This window comes from Ambystoma mexicanum, chromosome 3p (assembly GCF_040938575.1).
Source record: "Ambystoma mexicanum isolate Mex_15411 chromosome 3p, UKY_AmexF1_1, whole genome shotgun sequence".
NCBI lineage: Eukaryota > Metazoa > Chordata > Amphibia > Caudata > Ambystomatidae > Ambystoma > Ambystoma mexicanum.
This window is the reverse complement of record NC_090925.1, coordinates 1,084,400,163-1,084,421,367: the sequence shown is the minus strand read 5'-3', so window position 1 is coordinate 1,084,421,367 and position 21,205 is coordinate 1,084,400,163. Positions and strand designations below refer to the sequence as shown.

The 21,205-nt window shown below is 46.3% G+C and overlaps 1 protein-coding gene across 4 annotated transcripts in view; it reads left to right on the top strand.

Moving 5' to 3' along the window:
• Nucleotides 1-21,205, top strand: part of RBM27 (RNA binding motif protein 27) — a 1,859,884-nt gene that overhangs the window by 161,083 nt on the left and 1,677,596 nt on the right. For 3 of the 4 annotated variants that reach the window (XM_069652444.1, XM_069652443.1, XM_069652442.1), the window contains exon 2: nt 11,066-11,184. The exons of the other annotated variant lie outside the window; for it this stretch is intronic. In XM_069652444.1, coding sequence (XP_069508545.1) covers nt 11,066-11,184 — 119 coding nt within the window. The remainder of the gene's footprint in view (nt 1-11,065; nt 11,185-21,205) is intronic. 4 annotated transcript variants of the gene reach the window in all.

Below are 21,205 nucleotides of genomic sequence, written 5' to 3'. Positions count from 1 at the left end.
TGAACCCTTTTCTTGTGGTACACCTATGGTGTTGTCATTCTTACTTTACCTGGCTAATTCAGGCCTACAGGTTGGCACAATTAAGGGCTATCTCGCAGCGCTATCAATCTTTAAGCGCACTGCAGAGGAGCCTTCATACTTCAAAATTCCATTGGTAATACAATACCTAAAAGGATTAACTAATGTTTATCCCCCGAAACCTTTTCAAGTTCCCTTATGGGATTTAAACCTAATTTTAAACTTCCTAAAGGGTGCCCCTTTTGAACCACTACACTCTTGTTCATTGAAGCTTCTCACCCTCAAAACTGTTTTGCTAATAGCATTGACATCTGCTAGAAGGGTTAGCGAGTTGCAAGCCTTATCGTGTAAACCTCCACATACAATCTTTTACAAGGACAAAGTTGTTCTTCAGGTGAAGCCTAACTTCCTCCCGAAGGTAGTCTCGGAGTTTCACATCACTCAGAAGATTATATTACCTTCTTTCTACCCTCCTCCTCATCCGGGGAAGGAGGAAGAGAGACTGCACAGGCTGGACCCTAAGCGAGCCTTGAGCTTCTATATCAGCAGATTGGCTAAGATCAGACAAGCAGACCAACTCTTTGTAGGTTATGCAGGACATAAGTTGGGCCTTCCAATAACAAAACAAACCATCTCCAGATGGATTATTTTAGCCATTCTGGAGTGCTACAAATTGGCAGGAAAGGAGCCTCCTCAAAATCTAAGGGCTCATTCTACCAGGGGTATCGCAACATCCTCAGCCCTTCAAAGAGGGGTGCCAATTCGAGATATATGTGCGGCTGCCACATGGTCGTCCGCACATACATTTACCAAATTCTATAGCCTGGATTCCTCCTCTAGTCAAGAAACTAGATTCGGCAAGGCTGTGTTACACTCTGTCCATTCTGGAAGGGTAACATAACTTTTATTACTCCCGCCTCCAGTCACAATACCACTGCTATGGGAGTCTATCTAAGATAAGGAATACGTCGGAGGACACAATCCCTTCGAAGAACTAGTTACTCTTACCTTGTAACGTTCTTTCGATGGGATGTTCCTCCGACGTATTCCTTATCGACCCTCCCATCCATCCCCGCAGTATGACTTCCTGTGGGTTTGCAGCCTATGCTCCTTCAAGGTGATTAGTCTAATCCAAAAACATTACTGGGGACTACAAAACGGAACTGAGCAACGGACGCTGCGCGCGGCCTTTATAGGCAGGATGACGTCGAGCGTCAATACGGCGGCTGTCGAGGGACATCGACTCGAGGGACGTCGACGCGCAGCGCCCTCTACTGAAAAAATTTTCCGAGGCCAGCAGAGCTGGAAGGATATATCTAAGATAAGGAATACGTCGGAGGAACATCCCATCGAAAGAACGTTACAAGGTAAGAGTAACTAGTTCATTTTTCCAATACTATGTTAGTTTTATTTCCAAAATGCTTATTAAGTTTGGCCATTGCTACATCATATTTCCTAGCTCCACTCGAAGATTCCTCCCAACTCACTTCATCATGTTCTAATTCAGGCAATGTCCTAAAAATCCTTAGTGCCTCGGCACCTACACAACTTAGAAGAGTGGCCTCTTTCTGATCATCACTGTACCTTGAACCTCCTATTGCCCTCAGATATACTTGGAAATTATCTTGCCATTGTTCCCACGGGCATGTTGGATTCCCAGGCAAAGGCAAAAATTTCACTGGAGCAGATATGGTCTGCATGATGCTTTAAATTCCAACTCAATGTTGTAGGGCTTCTGTAACACACTTCACTCCATGTGCTTCACACTTTATCATTTAGTACTGGCCATAAATTGTGCACGTGCAATCACAAACAAAAACAAAAAATTTTTTTTTTTTTTTTTTTTTTTTTTCTTCCATAAACGTCTCCGCATCACTCTCTCCTTTCGTTTGAACTTCCCCGGTGATTTACACTTCAATGACATTAACCATGAACCACTGTTTGGCTTTTCAAAATATTCACCGTTTTATTTATTTTTTTTTTAAAATGGCGGCACGTTCAGCACGCACTAAGGTCCTTTCCTCTAGTGTATCAGATGGTTGGCCGCTCGCGCGCATTCACCATATGCTGCTGCTCCCGTGAGTTTCATTGACATATACTCTTCACACTTGATCGCGCCGCTCACTTATAATATGTGACTGCACTTCTCCTTTCCTTTGTTGTCAATTACCGTTCCCAGTATCTAGTTACAGCATTGAGCGAAGCGTGTATTTCATTGCTCACGCTGCGCCCGGGACTCCCTCCATGCAGTAATCCTCGTCGCCAATTGTTGTGTTTTCATTTCAAGAAGTTATCACACAACTCTGCATTATATTTGTAACGATGTTGTAGGTTTAATTGTAGGAGCCCCGGAAAGGCCAACTTCTTTCAGCAACATCTTCGTGTATGATTCCATCAACATTCTGGAATCATAAACGAAGATGCCGTCATGGCAACAGAACGCTATACGCGTGCCTTCACTATAAACTATCCTTACAACGGCGAGGGGTTATAATCCAGCGAAAGTGTTCTGCAATCCATCCTTGTGTTGTGTGCAGATGTTTGATGCAGGTGCTATAGGAGAAGGATCTATGTGATCACTGCGAAAAAATGGAGTGTCAAAAATGTGCACTCTTAGCAGTTTATTGCAGGGGGAGGGTACCCGCTGCTTCCCCATGTCTAATACCTGCAAAAAAAAACAAGAACACTCTTCCGTCACCCCCACACACACGTTTTCGGCCTCACAGTAATGGGATTCAACACTTTGGTTTTATAGCTAGGAGACTGCACCTGGATTCTATTTTCTCAAGCAGTGCCCACTGTGGTTGTTCCTCAGCATTCACTTGTGCCTCCCACCTAGAAGAGTTGCATTTATGGAAAGATACTGGATGCTTAAAGTGTCATATCTCTTCACTGTGTACATTTTAAGGTCATGCAGACTCCTTACATATTTCGCAGTGGCCACCAAAGTTGTTGTATTTGTTGCAATTTTAGAACTGGCTGCTGGAACCAAACCAGTCACTAGTTTATGGCATGAGAAGGATGGAGAGAAATCCTTCCCTTGCCTAAAAGTACAAGTCAAGTGATGACATATTGGGTAGAGAACGTGCTGATGTTGAATGGTTAAAGACTTTCAAATGTAACAAATGTTCACCAGATTCAAGAGCGCCCAGTACATTCTTAATGGGGCATACCTAACCCCTCAACCATGGGCGGGCCATCCATTTTGGGCGGCGGGACACAGACCTGCCACACATTCTGGACAAGTCAAAGGTTCCTTGGGGAAAAATTGATGACGCGCTCTTGGGCCAGCTTGTGTGGACTTCCTCAGCTGCTCATGCCCAATGAGCCATGTAAGACTTGGGACATTATGTTCCCGACCCTTGCACCGCCTCTTAGTCATGCTGGCCGGGCTACCATACCCTTTTAAAACATGTGGGTTAGGAGGGCACAGGGCATAAAGCAGAGCTGTTGCTGCTAGACACCCACTCCAGAACCATGTCATGGGGAGAAGTTTTTAAGGAAGGCGCCCCCCCTGCCCAAATCTTCTTGCCTGAAAACTGGCAGGACATCCGGAGCATCAGAATCAGTATGCCGGAGTCCAGAGGTAAGGCGGCAAGCACTAAAGATGTAGAAATACAATTTTTAAAATGTCTTTGCGCGCGCAGTAGTGGGGGGAGGTGTGCCTTTGAATGTGTGCATGATGGTGAATGCATGTGAATGAGTGAAGTAATTGTGGGTTTGGGGGGGCAACTTTATCCACTTTCTGTGGACGTTGGGGTTTGAAATTGCAAGGAGCTGGGAACTATAAGCAAGGAGAGCCTAGTTGGCTTGTAACTAACATATAACAGGAGCTACATTTTACATTTGCCTACTGTAGCAAGAGGGCCCATGAAAAACTAGCTATGCCTTGTGTATGTTTGGGAATGTGGGTATATAAAGTAGAATAAAGTACACGTCCAAGAGACATTTAGAGCATATTTAATAATATAAAATGGACAAAAAGTTAACATCTTGTGCAAAGTTGGATTTGCTGCACACTATATTGTAGCTCCTGGGTACTAGGAGGTAGCGCTTGCCAAACTGTTTATGCCCGATACACAGGAGCTGCTCTTTGCTCCTGGTCAGCAAATCTCAATATCAATCCTTGGGACGTGCCCACTATTTGGGGCTTTCTGGTGTAGAGCCGTGGGTGAACCTGAAAGGGTGACTGACAAATCTGGTTTTATTACCCCAGAACTTTGGTAGCACCTGGCGGGGAGGAGGGGTGGCAGCAGTGGCCTCCCAGCCAATTGGGAGGCTCACAATGGGGTCTTTACCTTATGATAAAGCCCCTGCTCAAGAGTCCATCTGGAAGCAAAAGGCTCCCATCTTCCCCACCAGGAATTAAAGTAAGTGCGCCCCTGGACCAGCGCTCTCTTTCCCTTCTTCCCAGTCCAAAATTCCACATGCCCCGCCCCAGCTGCCTTTGGCACTGTTGTCCCTTGACCATCATGGAAAGGGTGAAGGGACTACGTGTCCATGTCGGCTGTCTAGGTTTCTTGCTAATACCAATTAAAAAAAAAAAAAAACACCAAGTGGGGCAGGTAATGCCCGGGCTACCATGCAAACTGGCCGGGGCTTTACCTGGCTCGTTAAAGCACCCGGGTGTATCTGTTGAGCTACGGGGGACCACTTTTTTGATAGGGACTTGTGGGATGTGGTCAGAACATGATAAGAAATAAAAGAGGTTCGATATATGATTAGAATGAAGTAAGTTGACTCACACAATCATCTTTACATGAATTTTTCTTTCTGTCCAACAGGATTGTGATTTATCTCTGCCGCTCCTTGTGTTCTTTTAATAATTGGACCCATTGGGCTCAATGTTTTATGTAGTTAAATAAAACCATATATATTATTGGTCAAAATACTAGCTTCTGTGTATATCTTGTGATATTTGTTCCAACACCAGACCGTGTTCGAAATGTGCCAAATCCTCGTCTAGACCTTGAATCCAAGTGTGTGACACCAACAGGTAGCTTGTTTTTGGGAAATTGTTCTTCTTATCGTTAAAGCACCCACCTGTCTGGGTTTATTGCTTGACTCCATATCTCATTCTATACAGAGGCACATTCTAACACATAAATTGTTAAACTTTTGATATCTGTTAGCTAAAAGTATAGTTGCACCAACTGTAATGTTCTCTCAAATCCCCAGCATTTTGTACTGATCAAAGATATTAATGTAAGGGTGACCATTTAGAACAAAGTACTGAAACTAACAGGCTTGGACCCTGCTGAGGGTGGAGTGTCTTTAGAATGAGGACAGATGATTAATTCCTTGATGTTTTGGCCTGATGCACACAGCAATGTGAAGTTGAGCCATTATTATATTGCCTGTGGCAACGATTAACATTATGATGTATGTTGTCAGATGGTTTGGTAGATATTACAAACCACTTATGATGTGTGTAGTATTTGCTTTTTACACACTGTTTTAATTCAATATGCTTTACTCCCCACCAGCTTCTGTTGTCTCATTCCACAGCTCTAGCCTTTGTATATTATTCCTTTTCCCACAGACCAGAAGTGAAGCACTACATGGATGCTTGTTTGTGTTTTTTTTTTTATTCATCCAATTCACAGTTCTTGCATTGTTAATAATCCCTATTTAACACATTTTATTTTTCAAAATACATTTTCCAAGGATATCTGTGCAGTAGGAATGGTCCTCCACACAGACCTCTTCCCCGATGCTTGGTTTCCCTTCCATTCTCTGCCTGTCAAACAGTGAGGCTTCCGGTTTTGTGGAAGAGGTAACATTATCCCTGGAAATGAAGCCTGACCTCCAATGTCTTAGCCGTTTTATCCTCAACTCCAAATCCTTAAGCTATCTAAATGACTAGATATGGTTCATGGTTACAAACACATTAAAGTTGGGATGAGAGTTGTGAAAAATGAAATGAGCTACTGTCCTGGTGTGTATTATGTACTTCATGACGCCTCCATAAAACCGCTTTATCACACGCATGTGTACAGTATGAGATGCCTTTCCAACCAACGAATGCTGTTTGTGGTACTGTAAAATGCAAATCCATATAACTTGCCCAAATAGATTTGCGCTTGGCACAGATTTAAAGTACAGCATTTATTGTGTCCTTAACCTGTTAGGTTAGTGGAATGCATTGCATAACCTACAGGACGTGTTGTGCATAGTCTAGATCTTCGGGAGGGGGAAAGAAATGCAGCTGAAGCAGACTGCAGGAGTGTCTCAAGACCATATGGTATATTACCCCTCCCCTCCACATCTGCCACTGGAGTATGATTTTAGAGCAAACGTGTACAATAATGCCAATGTAGTTTGTTATTTTGCATTTATATAGTGCCTTATGTACCATTGGTATGATCTCAAGGCGCTGGTAGGTTGAACGCCCTCGGGAACCGAAGTTAAAGTCAGTAGAGAGAGACAGAGTCATAAGGTGCGTGTGAGCACCGAATATGTGTGCAGCGGTGTTGCATTCCTGTGATGGCTGCTTTCTAGCGGTAGGTGTGGTGGTTGGGAGATCAAGATTATGTGTTTGTTCTGGCAGGTTGTTATCCGGACCGATTCTCGCTGCGTTAGGCCTGAGGAGAATGCCTGGGCTGGGGGGTGTGTAGCCCGCTGTGTTTAGATAAGATGATGGGTAGTATGAGAACAGCAAAACCGAACGGTGTCATAGTATTGCTGTGTTCTAGTTGAGTGGTGGTGTAAAGGAGAGAGTAAGCGTGGAGATGTGATATATCTTGATCGAGCACACTCTAGTAGTTCTATGCGCTCCCGCCATTCTATGTATTTCGGTTGTTTTATGCACTACAGATCGTTCCATCAATCTACCTCATAAGTTCCATCCATACACTTCACCCGTTCCATACATCCACTTTCTCTGTTCCATCTACCTGCTTCACCCGATCCTTCCACATACTTCGCTATTCCATTCACCCATTTCCCCCGATTCTACCCACTCATTTTGCCCGATCCATCCACGTACTTCACCCGTTCCACGTACTTCATCTGCTCCACTAGTTCATCCGTTCCACCCCTATACTTCATTTTTCCCACATACTTCACTTGCTCCATCCACTTCACCCGGTCCATCCACATACGTCACCCGATCGCTCCATACTCTACACACGCTCCACACCCGTTCCATTCAACATACTTGACCCATTCCTACCATCTACATCACTCCTTCCGTCACATACATCACCTGTTCCGACTTATACATCACCTGTTCGCTCCACACTCTACACCCGTTCCTTCCACACAATTCACCCGTTCCTTCCACACAATTCACCCGTTCCTTCCACATACTTCATCCGTTCCATCCATATATATACTTCACCACCCATTCCATCCACAAACTTCACACATTCCATCCACAAACTTCACACATTCCATCCATACACTTCACCCGTTCCATACATCCACTTTCTCTGTTCCATCTACCCGCCTCACCCAATCCTTCCACATACTTCGCTATTCCATTCACCCACTTCCCCTGATTCTACCCACTCATTTTGCCCAATCATCCATATTCTTCACCCGTTCCACCCAGTTCATCCGCCCCACCCAGTTCATCCGCCCCAACCCTATACTTCATTTCTCCCACATACTTCACTTGCTCCATCCACTTCACCCGTTCCTTCCACACACGTCATCCGTTCCTTCCACACACGTCATCCGTTCCTTCCACACACGTCATCCGTTCCTTCCACACACGTCATCCGTTCCTTCCACATACATCACTCGATCGCTCCATACTCTACAGCCGCTCCACACTCTAAATCAGTTCCATTCAACATACTGGACCAGTTCCTACCATCTACATTACGTGTTCCGTCACGTACATTATCCGTTCTGACATATACATCACCCATACAACACACTTTCCTTCCACATACATTACCCGTTCGCACCATACTCTACATCCATTCCATTCAACATACTTGACCCGTTCCTTCTACCTACATCATCCTTTCCATCGCATACATCACACGCCCGCTCCACACTCTATGCCCGCTCTAGACCCATTACACTCTACACTCGTTCCGCACCTGCTCCTCTCTACACCTGCTCCAGACACTACATTTGCTCCACACCATACTTCCACTCCACACCCTAGATCTGCTCAAAACCCCCCCATATCATGCATCCGCTCAACAACCTATATCTGTTCAACACCATAAGCCCGCTCCATGCTATAATCTACTCCCCAGCCTACATCTGCTCCACGCTCTCTTGCATTCTGTGCTCTCATCCGCTTTACGCTCTCATCCGCTTTACGCTCTCATCCGCTTTACGCTCTCATCCGCTTTACGCTCTCATCCGCTTTACGCTCTCATCCGCTTTACGCTCTCATCCGCTTTACGCTCTCATCCGCTTTACGCTCTCATCCGCTTTACGCTCTCATCCGCTTTACGCTCTCATCCGCTTTACGCTCTCATCCGCTTTACGCTCTCATCCGCTTTACGCTCTCATCCGCTTTACGCTCTTTATCTTCTCCACCGACCTTCATCTGCTCAACTCACTTCATCCATTCATCATGCATTATCGGTTCAACTCATGTCACTTGTCGCACGCACTCGCTCCGTCCTATGTTCTCCATCTGTCCCATGCACTACACCCGTTAAATGCACTTGAATCGTATAGTCTATTTGTTCCATTTGTACCATGCACTTTTGCCTTCATGCCATCTCTGTGCACTCAGCCGTATCATGTATTCATCTTTCCATTCTCTCCACTTTATTCTTCTTGTCCATTTTGTTCTTCTCGTCCATTACATTCATTTGATCAGATTTCGTTAATTTCAGCCACTTTACTGCTTTCATACAACTTATACTTTTTATCCTCTTCACTGATTTGTTCCACTTTACTCATTCTATTTTGTTTGTCCTTTTTAGTTTACATTAGAGGTTATTAGTTTTTCGATTTCTCGTTAGGAAAATTGATGTTGGAAAGTTATTTATATCGTTGCTATTTATGATCTAGAAGTTTGGGCTAGTTGAATTGCTGTTATCCACTTTATTCCTCTCGTCCACTTTGATCTTCTTGTCCTTTTACATTTATTTCATCCATTTAATTAATTTCAACCACTTGACTGCTCTCGTACAACTAATTATTTTTTACCCACTTCACTGCTATGATCCTTTTTCATTCTGTTTGTCCTTTTTAGTTTACCTTGGTGGTTATTTTTCGATTTCTTGCTCTGATCATGATGCTGGAATTTTATTTAAGATCTAGCATTTGGGCTAGTGTCATTGAGTTGCTGTTATCCAGTTTGAGTCAAAGGTCAGTTTTAGGGGAAGAGCCATGTTTTCAGTAGTTTGCTGAAAGACATGAGGTCCTCAGTGAGTCGGATGTGGGGTGTGAGTGCGTTCCACAGAGTGGGGGCCAAGGCTGAGAATGAGGATCCACCTAATCTGACTGAGTTTGTTTTTGGTATGACTAGGAGGCCGGCTGAGCGTCATCTTAGGGTACGAGCCGGGTGATGGGGCTTTAGTTTGTCTTGAAGATATTGAGGTCTGGTTTTATGCAGTGCTCTGTGAGAGATGCATAAGGTTTTGAAAGTCGCCCCTTCGGGCAACCGGAAGCCAGTGTAGAGTTTTGAGGGCTGGGGAGATGTGTTCTCTTGGGCCAAGCGCTAGTAGCAGTTTGGCTGCTTCGTTTTGTGCTCTTTGTAGTTTATTCAGTTGGTATGCGTGCACTCTGAGGTAGAGGGGGTTACCATAATCCAGTCTTGATATAACAATTGATTGGACAGCGGAGAGTCTGTTGCGAAAGGAGGGGTATGGAAAAATTTGCCTTACAGTTTTAAGGTGGTAGTGGCAGGACTTTGAGACGTTGTTGACTTGGTGCGAGAGGGTTAAGTCAGAGTCTAGGGTGCATCCAAGGTTTTTCACTGAATTAGAGGGTGCCGGTGAGTTGCCCATGGTAGATTGCCAGGGTAGTGGGTGTGGAAGAAGTTCGGTGTTGCCACATACCATTATTTCAGTTTTGGAGGGATTTAGCAAGAGGTGGTTTGTGGCCATCCAGAGATCTGTCGAGGAGGCAGGAAGCGAGGTCTGGTCGGCAGTTGGGTTTTGAGTTTAGGAGTTTTAGAATTAGTTGAGTGCCATCGGCGTAGTTGTAGCACAGGATGTTATGTAAGCGAATTATTCTTGGGAGGGTGGCCACTTGGAGGTTAAACAGGAGGGCTGATGGGCATGCTCCTTGTGGAACTCCGGTGTCGACTGGTCGGGCTTGGGAGGAGTATGTGGAGAGTAGGGTTATTTGCTTCCTATTGTTGAGGAAGGATGCTATCCATTTGAGGGCTGTTCCACAAATTCCTAGGGAGTGGAGGCGGTCAAGCAGGATTGAGTGGTTGTGTCGAAGGCGGCAGATAGGTCAAGAAGGATTAATGTGGCGCATCCTGCAGAATCTGCAGTGTTTCTAAGGTCATCCCAGATTGAGGTTAAGGTGGTTTTGGGTCCGTGTCGGGCTCTGAAGCCTGATTGAGCGGGGTCTAGGAGATTGTTGGCTTCGACAAAGGTATTTAGTTGTGAGAAGGTGATTAGGTCAATGAGTTTGGCTAGGAATCTGGTGTTTGAGATGGGGCGGTACTTTTTGGACTCGGGAGGGTCGAGGGAAGCTTTTTTTTTTTTTTTTTTTTTTTTTTTTTTTTAGTGGTTTCCTCTGTCTTGTTTTTACTGTCCAGGACATGCTAGTTATAAAATACACTTTTAATCTGGGACATTAGCCATGCTTCTTCAATGGTATTTTGGTTCTTTTGGTTGGTTCACACGCATCATTTTATTTCATGTGCTAAACTTTAACTTTTTTATATCTGTTCTATATTCAGTTTCTGCAGTATTTAAATAGTAAGGTTGAGTGATCCTTTTTTGTTGAAAGGTCTGAAGCAATTCAAATCAATGATTTCTACTCTTGTGGGCAGATGACTCTCTAGCCCTATGAACCATTGTGTTTGCCCTTCATGCAGTCTAGCGTGCACATCACACTATGTAATTCAGCACTTCATTTTTAAAAATTCTCAATTCTTGTTTATTTTTAGATGTGATGCAGACCCAAATGCTCTGGCAAATTATGTGGTAGCGCTTGTGAAGAAAGATAAATCTGAGCAGGAACTGAGGGCTTTCTGTATCGATCAATTGGATGTCTTTCTCCAAAAAGGTATGCTCCACTTAAAAGAAATGTTTTAATAACTTAATTTATAAACTTGGCAGACAACCTTTAGAATAGTAATTTCAGTGACGCACCTTTCACAGTCATGCTATAGGTGCATTTCACATAAATGTGTCTTACATAAGGGTACATTAAAACAATTCAACTTCAATCTAATAACATTCTCCCCTCCCCCCATCTTAAATCATGCTCAGCATCTTCATCACTTTCTGACCACTCAGCAGATGCCAAGTATACACATAGCTGTTTCCATATTATCTTATCCCTACAAGTAGAGGACACACCTGCAATACGTTACCTCTGTCATTAGTATAAATTGTCTCTTTACCAGACCGTTTAGGCTTCCAATGTCTCAATATGCATTTCTTCACTACAATGCTTGCCACTTTAGAGCATTCGTGTGATGATCGAGACCTTCCCAATATTGCCTAGCAGATGTTTGATCGGGACCAAAGTGGGCAGAATTTCCCTGAGAAATGTGCAATATGGGGACATGACCAGAAAATATGCATAAAGTTTGCTGTTGATGTCGTAGCTGGGGTATAATGCCGCCGGTTTAGAATCTTAAATTGGATCAGCCTATATCTGGCATTCATAGAGACCTCTTTAGTTAGCTTTCTTCCAGCTGTGATGGAAAGGTTTTAGGATCTAAGATAAATTGAGACCAGTCTGAGACTTTACTGATTACTTCACCCTGCATTAGTGCAAGTTTAGTTTAAGGTTTCCAGTGGCGCCCGACTAAAAAGAAGTATTTGGGACTTAGGCTCACAAAAGAGTTCGATGAAATGATGGATGTGAACATGTCGTGGACATTGGAGAATTTGGAACGAAATGTGGGAAGATTGTGCTTAATTTGAGCCTCTGGGGGAAGGTGAATACAGTCAAAATGAATGCTGCTTCAAGGATTAATTTTATTTCGGCAATGCTTGCACTCCATGTTAAAGGAACTTGGGCTAGGCTGGATAGGATTTTGCAGAACTCCCTCTGGGGGAACAAGCCACCGATGAAATTATGGGAATTGCAGCTACCACTGAAAAAGGGAGGCATGAATGTCCCCAACTTTGCAGTTTATCGAATGTTTTTGCAGTGCGCCATATGGCCCCGTTCCTAGAAGGGGAAACGGATGACTGGACTAGATCTGAAGTACGGTGGTTCCGCTGGAACCTAGGGTGGTGCTGACCTCCTAAACACACCCTAACATGACTGCACTGTTGGTTCGAATTATCTAAGACATTGTGCCTGGAATGCCCTGAGCTGCTCGAGTGGGTCGATCTAGTTGACTAGTAGTGCGAAACTTAATGGGGGCGTAGTCTGTTCTGGCAGACCTGATTTCTGGGCGGTGCAAGATGGTGGGGTGACCTAGTGGAGGATGGAAAGTGGATTATTTTGTTGAAACTGAAGGCAAAATATAACTTGGGAGGTGATCTGAATCGCGATTACTGTACACGCTAACACGGGGGCTTCGTGCTGCCAGTTGTATTACTGCGAGCAACTTGGGTGACACTATTAGAGAACTGGCTAATGTGAGAAACCTGAAAGTGTTTCACCTGCTAATCTCGGGAGATCTGTCGTCCAGGTGGCCAGGACACGGCCATTGTTCTTTGATCCAGTTCCTGGGGGTGTGGACCAGTGGGGAAGGATCACCTGGGCGAGTGGTCTTCGGGGAGTGGAAGTTGGACACCAAGGGTTGAGACATGATCTCCCTTCCCTGCATCACCTTTTCCTCATCCTAGCTAGGGGAAGGGAACCCCACTTTCCACAACGATTGTGAACTGTGATAATTGGTAAGTGTGAACACGACGGAGGGATGCCGAAAGGAAGCAAAAGAGAAAGAACCTCACTTTCTGATTAAACTGTAAAATACATGAACTGTGTTGAGGAAAGGCCGTAGTGAACCCGATGGAGGGAGCCCCGTTTTGTGAGGAGGATACAAGCCCGGCAGAGGAAGATCCCTGGGCCGAAGAGCAATTGCCCAAAGAACTTTTGTCTTATTGTGAAATCCGGGCAAAGAACAGCTGCCCAAGGGGAGAGAACTTTTGTTAGTTGGTTACTTTGAATCGGCAATCTTTCTAAGGCAATAGACTTTTGCACGAAGGGGACTTAGCCTCTGAAGGTTTGTGATATTGTTGAACTGAGCTGTGTACCTCGTGCTGATGAGTCCAAGGACTGTGCTCGAGAGTCCCGCCTTGTCCCGTGCCTCAAACATGGGGAAGGGAGACCCAGCCTTACTGTGATTTATCATTTTGTGAACTCTTCTTTCTTTCCTGGTGAACATTATCCCACACTCATTTTGTAATTTAGTATTAAGGGTTAGCAATAGTTTTTCTTAGTATAGGCCCTTTTATTTGACAAGATGCTGCTAGGACTGCCTTATTATTTGATGGCCGTAGCTTGCTCCCATTTTAGATTTGGGTTTAGATTAGGCGTGTATCTCCCCCATTATGAATTTCAATAAACACCCTTGCACTGTGATCACTTGTCTGTCTTTACTATTGCCACCATGAGTTCCTTACACTAAACAAGAACATTTGGCTTCTTTGGTATATAACCTTTTGTTGCAGCCAAGGGAAGGGAACTCCAAACTGATGGGATGTGATCCCAGAATGTTGTCGCTGGTATGGATGTTGCTAAATGGGAGAAGATATGCAGTAATGTACCTCCTTGTATTGCTGAATGGAAAAGAGCGGGCGAGACAGGTTACAATTCTAAACCGAACATATTGGACACCTGTTCGAATGTATAACCCGTGTATGGTTGCTTCAAAGCTATGTTGGGGATGTGGACACTTCGAAGGGACATTTCAGCACATGATTTGGGACTGTAAGCGGGAGAACCTTTGGGCTAAGGTGTGCTGGATATTGAACCAGGTGCTGAGGCAGGATTGGATGTTTGTTTTAGAAAACCCTGATTTTGGGGTTGATAGTCTTTTTGGATGATCTGACTAACCCAAAGAGGAAATGGCTGTTTAGGGATGCATTAGTAGCGAAAAAGCAGATTCTAAATACATCTGTGCAACCTTCAATGCTGGATGTTTGGATTAATGATCTTAACAGGATTTTTCTGGTTGAAAGTTTCTTGCATTCTCTGCAAAATAAGTCAAATCTGTATGAGAAGATCTGGGGTAGATTTCTGGATCTTGACTTGTAAAGGGTAGTTTATAGTGTTTACTCTTCAATGTGCAGAATTATTTTTTATTTCTTCTTTTTCCTAAATTTGTATTGATTTGTACATACTGCTGGTTGCTTATTGTAAATGTACAAGTGCTGGCGAGTGCAGTCGTGCTGCAGAGAGGCTGTTTGTTCTGTGCATTGGTGATATTCAGTGAAGACTACTGTCCCTTTAACCTAATTGAGGCAGACTACATAAACACCTTTTGTCACAAAGCACTGGTGCAAATTCTGGTGAGTGCTGTCGGGTGGCAGAAGGGCTGTAACTGAGCCCATTGAGATGGAACCTGGCTGTCCACCAAGAACGCGTGCAATGCTTCGCCAGCTGGAAGATTTTATGTTGTGAAAAAGGCAGCAGTGAGAGGCGCTGAGCACCCCCTTTGATAGAATCGCTAGCAAACTCTGAAAAAGCTGAGTTATGGAACGATGAATCCATTAACCCAGAGTTGCATCTGAAATCACAGGCACGGTGTACGGGGAAGAGGCTTCAGAGCGCTGTACTGAATGAGTGTAATCGCTGTGTCTAAAATTAAGGTTAGGGCTTCGTCTGGGGAAAACTTGGAAACTATTCATAGACCCCTCACCTTAAAATCTTTTAACTGTACATTCATTGGTATTGCAAACTGTAATGCCATTACTGTAATACTAGCTTGCGTCAGATCTAGACAGTATTGTGAAGAACAAGTTACTTACCAACTGTAACTTTATTTCCACTTGACGCCGGCTGGAGAAGAAATCGACCGTCGGCTGCTGCATGACGGATTTGGGCCTCGGAAGGCCTCTGGCCTCGGCCCGGGCCTTGGAAGGCCTCTGGCCTCGGCCCTGCAAGTAGGGAGAGTGGGGGGTTGTACATAATCTACACTCTTGGTATAGGTACACCTTATACATTTCCTACACTTAACAGCCCGCTGCCTCAAGGTGCGTATGGAGGGTACCCCTTTTCAATTCTGCCCCAAGTGCAATCGCAAATACCCTTGGGTCGACAGGCACGCCACGTGCAATCTCTGCTTGCCGAGGGACCACCCCGAAGCGAACTGGAGAGCGTGTAGTAGGTTTAAACCTAAGACACTTAAGGACCGTTCGACGAAGCGTTGGGCCCACCACGCCAGGCAAGCGGCCATGGCAGCGGAGGGTGCCTTCAGCGACGGCAGCGATGCCGTACTTTCGGACGGCGAGGGCATTACGGCGTCGAAAGACAGCCGAGCGCAAGTCCCCGATCTCGGAAGGTCGTCCGGCAGGGCGGCTATGGGGAAGACCCCCGGCGACACAAGCGCTTCACACCACACACACTAAACGCACGAAGTCCAACCGAGACTCAACGACGTCGAGTTCTCGGAAAGAGGCACAAACAGAACGGTCCGATTCGGTGTCCTCTGGGCGTTCTCGATCGAGATCGCCGCATGACTCCAGGCAATCATCCACTCTTGCCAAGAGTGCCTCGCTCCCTAGGCTAACAGAAGTTCGATCGTCGGAGGACGAAGACGACTTCCACCCCCAGGCCGCGCTCCAGGAGTCGGAGCCCGCAGTCAAAATCAGCGAGGCCCCACGCTCGAAGGACAGGGACCCTCCCCCCGATCCTCGACGCCAGGCGTCGAAAACCTCCGGAGCCACAAAAGGACAGGGAAAACATTTTTCCACTCACGGGGAGGGGGGAAAACAGCAGAAGAAGCAGCCTTTGCACTCTTCCACACCTGTGAAACACACCACTCCCCCTAAACAGACAGACAAGACCAGGTCTGCTGATATGTCTAAAACCAGCAAATCTACTCAAGATAAATCCCCGAGACTTGCTGAGAGTCATTCCCAGTTCCAAAAAATGGTCGAGTGAAGACATAGATAGGGTCATGTCAAGGATGTCTTCTTTGGCAGATTTTTACGATAAAAATCCAGACCATTTCCTTTCGTATGATCCACAAGGGGCGACACCCTCAGGCTCTAATGATCCTATCCCCCCGAGTAAGAAGCCCCGGTTTGAAACACCGATGAGATCTACAGACCCCTTAAAGGTATAACCACACTCACGACCATACTCACTGTATCAAGGAGAGGCTTCCTTTGGTGAGGACCAAGAATTTGGCATGGTAGAAGAGCAAACCGGGACGGGCTACTATGGGGATGAGGACCAAGAAGAGGAAGAGGAAGAGGAAGACCCTGAAACCTACAGAGTAGATTCACCGGTAGAAAACAAAGCCCCAGTTACCGACTCCCCTGTCGATAACCAACCCCTCCAAAACGAGGTTCTCGCACGTGCAGCAGAACATTTCCATATTGACGCCCACGGTGTCCAGGAGGAGAGGGACTTCGCAGAGGAGTTAGTGGGAGAAAGGAGGCCTGTTGCCTAGACCATCCCTATCCTCAAGTCCATTCAGCGAAGAATAGACCCGTCCCTGGTGAACCCGAACCTCACCAGAGCAGTCAATCCCAGGGTTGAAAAACTTTTCAGGGCAGCCCAGTCTGACCCTCTCTATATAAGAGGACATCTGAAGCCAGATTCCCTAGTTGTTACTAACACTCGTAAGAGGGCTGGAACACCCTTGTCATCGTCCGAAGCTCCTCCCGACAAGGAGAGCAAAAAACTATATGGTTTCGGCAGGAAAGTAGCTTCAACGTCTGCCTATCAAGCAAGGATTGCAAACTCCACCACCCTGTTGGCCAGCTACAACTGCCATCAGTGGGAAGAAGTCGCGGCACTCGTAGCCTCTGCTCCTGAACCTTTAAAGGGCCAGTTAGCTCAGATTTCCGCAGAGGGTAGAGCCGTGTCTGGTTGCATTTTGAAAGCAACCTTTGACGCTGCGGACAACGCAGGCAGATTGATAGCAGAAGGCACTGTTATCAAGAGACATGCGTGGTTACGGCAGTCTGGTTTTAAGGCAGAAACCCAGGCATCATTGTTGGACAAACCGGTGGCAGCCGATCTGTTGTTTGGTAAGGCGGTCGAAGACGCACTGAAGAATGCCAAGGACGAATACGAGACACTCGAGTCCCTTGGCCAGTTAACCAATAAACCCCCCTAACCAGAGAGGGAATAGTAATTTTCGTCGCCCACGCGGCCAAAATTCCCAGAGAGGATCTACCTATTCCCAGGGGCAGGGTACACAGTGGAACAACAGCCAACAGTCTACCCAGGGTTATGGCAGGGGTAATAGGAGAGGTCGTGGTAAAGGCAGAGCCAGCCCCAGCAAAGGAGGCGGCACGCCTCCACCAAAGCAGTGACGCTCAGTTCAGGGTCCCTTCTCACGCAACCCCAGTACGGGGGACGCATTTCCAACTTCACCCAGGCTTGGGAAGGGATCACATCAGACAGATGGGTGCTGTCAACAGTAGCCACAGGGTACTGTATAGAACTACTGCAGCGTCCCCGGAACCATCCTCCACGACAAAGAGTACACTCTTTAGAACATCAGAAGATTCTCCTCGAGGAGATCGCCATTCTGCTAGAAAAGGACGCGATAGAACTCGTCCCGGGACACCAGGTAAACAAGGGTATTTATTCAACTTACTTCCTGGTGCCAAAGAAAGATTTGACAATGCGCCCAGTATTGGACTTACGGCCTGCCAACAAGTATGTCAAGCCCCAAAAGTTTAGTATGACTACGCTACAAGAGGTAATCCCCACTCCTAAAAAAGGGGATTACATGGCAACCTTGGATATGAAAGATGCTTATTTTCATATTTCCATGTTCCCAGCGCACAGAAGGTACTTGCGCTTCAAGGTGGACAGTCAACGCTACCAATTCAAGGTACTGCCCTTCGGGCTAGCTTCAGCACCAAGGGTATTCACCAAGGTACTGGCGGTGGCGGCTGCACACCTACGCAGGGAGCAATCCCGGTGTACCCTTATCTGGACCACTGGCTCATAACGGGGGAAACCCCAGTAATTTGCAGGACAAACATTCAAAGGACTATCGACCTCCTACACGAGTTAGGCTTCTCAATCAACGAGAAAAAGTCAAGCCTGGTGCCAAGCACCTCCAAACAGTTCCTAGGAGCAATCCTAGATACTCAAGAGGGGTTGACCTTTCCCTCAGAGGAAAGAATTCGGAATATACTACTGCAAATTCCGCATTATCAGTCCGGTCACCAAATAACGGTACGCAAAGCAATGCGTTTACTGGGCATGATGGCGTCATGTATTTACCTGGTCCCCCACGCGCGCCTGCGCATGCGTCCCATGCAGGAATGGTTGGCGAAACAGTGGTCTCAGGCAAGTGGTCAGTGGGACGATCTAGTGGTAGTTTCGCCAACACTAGTACAAAGCCTTCACTGGTGGACAAGAGAATCTCGCACAGGGGAAACCCTTTTACGATCCCGAAGTACAGGCAGTAGTCACTACCGATGCATGTCTGGCGGGGTGGGGAGCTCACCATCTCCACCACACAGCTCAGGGTCTCTGGTCTCCCTCAGTGGCCAAGAACCACATCAACCTGCTAGAGCTTCTGGCAGTATTCAGAGCGCTTCAAGCGTTCGAGCCCCACCTACTAAACCTGTCAGTGCAAATCCGGACGGACAGCACGACGGCCATGTTCTACCTGAACAAGCAAGGAGGGACTCGTTCGCCAAATCTGTCCAAGCTTGCCCAGAAAATCTGGATATGGGCACTCAGACGGGACATCTTCCTGTCATCACAACATGTTCCAGGGGAGCTCAATTCGCTAGCGGATGCTCTGAGCAGAGACTCCCCCCCCAGAGGAACACGAATGGGTTCTACACAGAGAGGTCTTAGAAGATATCTTCTCTCAGTGTGGTTTCCCCACTACAGACTTATTCGCCACAAGCGAAAACGGACAATGCCCAGGATTTGCATCCAGGTTCCCCCAACCAGACTCCCAGGGGAACGCCCTGTGGATGAACTGGTCAGGGATGTTTGCGTACGCTTTTACACCAACTCCTCATCAGGAAAGTGGTGAACGAGATGAACAGAGAGTCAATGACGCTCGTCCTAGTTGCTCCCATGTGGGCAAGACAACCGTGGTTCCCACACCTAAGCAGGATGGCGGTGTGCGAGCCCATCAAACTTCCAGCCGGTACAACCTACTGTCCCAGCACCAAGGTCAAACAGTGCACCAGCAACCCAACTCAATGAACCTGGCAGCATAGCTCCTGAGGTCATAGAGTTTGGACATCTCAATTTACCACAGAGGTGTATGGACGTCCTAAAGGAATCTAGGAAACCAAACCCAAGGCACTGTTACTTTGACAAGTGGGCAAGGTTCGTTATATGGTGCCAGAGTAGACAAATCAACCCTGTTGATTGCACTCCTTCCACTATTGTTACATACATGCTCCACCTGCTGGATGCAGGATTAGTTTTTAACTCACTGAAAGTACACCTGGCAGCCCTGTCGGCATACACCACTTCCCATTGCAAGGTCTTGTGGTGGAAAGTACCAGTAGTTAAAGCCTTCATGGAAGGAGTAAAGAGACTTCACCCTCCTATTTCAAACCCACCACCAGGGTGGGACCTTAATGTGGTGCTAGCCAAGCTCATGGGACCCCCTTTCGAGCCCATGCATAAAAGCAGTCTCAAACACCTGACTTATAACGGCCTTCTTAGTAGCTATTACTTCTATAAGAAGGGTCAGTGAAATTCAGGCTCTGTCAGTGCAGGATCCCTTCTTTACTGTCCATAAAGACAAACTGGTTTTACACACACACACCCTAGGTTCTCGCCTAAGTTTATATCAAAATTCCATGTAAACCAGTCCTTCGAGCTTCCGGCTTTCTTCCAGGACCCTCAAAGCTCGGCTGAGGTGAAACTACACACCCTAGATGTGCGTAGGGCGGTCCTCTACTATGTAAATAAAACCAGACCGCTAAGAAAAACAGATCAACTGTTTGTCTCCGTAGCAACAGGCAGAGAGGGGGGTCGCGTCTCTAAAGGTGCCATCTCGAAGTGGATTATTAACTGTATCCAGCTGTGTTACTCACTCTCTGAAAGAACTCTGCCTTTCACGCCAATAGCCCACTCTACTAGAGGCATTGGGGCCACTCTGGCTTTCATTGCAAATGTACCCCTTGACACCATTTGCAAAGCAGCTACTTGGAGCTCTATTCACACTTTTACTCAGCATTACTGCATTGACACCCATTCCAAGGCAGATACACAAGCGGTTCTAAGACACTTATTTGCTCATGACCCTTCTCACATCCCACCTCCTTCAGGTTCTGCTTGCTAATCTATGCACAGCATGTGATCTAAGCAGATTCCACAAGCCTCAGAAGGGATACAGAACTCACCGTAATCGTATTTATGATGCTTGTATATGCTTAGATTCACATGCGACCCACCCTTCCTCCCCTCTGAGAGAAGGCGCATGATTGCTTGTAGTCTTACCTTTCTATCTATCTGCTTGGATTATCTGTACTCGCGCTACTCCTCATGCTACCTCATGTCAGAAAAAATACAATCTGAGGATCCTAGACGCGTGAGGGATCTTGGGTACAGTGGACGTCACACTAGGGATAGTATTACTGGCACGCCCAGTGTCGACGCCCATTTTCGAGTTTTGAAAAAACAAACTAATACTCCGCAGCTTCCACTAGATGTCGGCCTATGCACAGCATGTGAATCTAAGCAGATACAAGCATCAGAAATACGATTACGGTGAGTAATGTATCCCATATATATCCTTACCTTCAGTTTTGCCTCATTTTTTTTTCTCTCTCCAGCAGAGGGCGCTCCACTTGAGGCGACGACGTCGATGTCCCTCGGCGGCCTCCGTCGAGCTCCAACATCATCAGTTGTATAAAGGCCTCGAGCAAGCCCGTTGGCTTCAGTGTTTTTTCGTGCATCAGAGCCCATGATTATGGCTAAAGGCGTGCCTCTTTTGACCCCAGCCTCA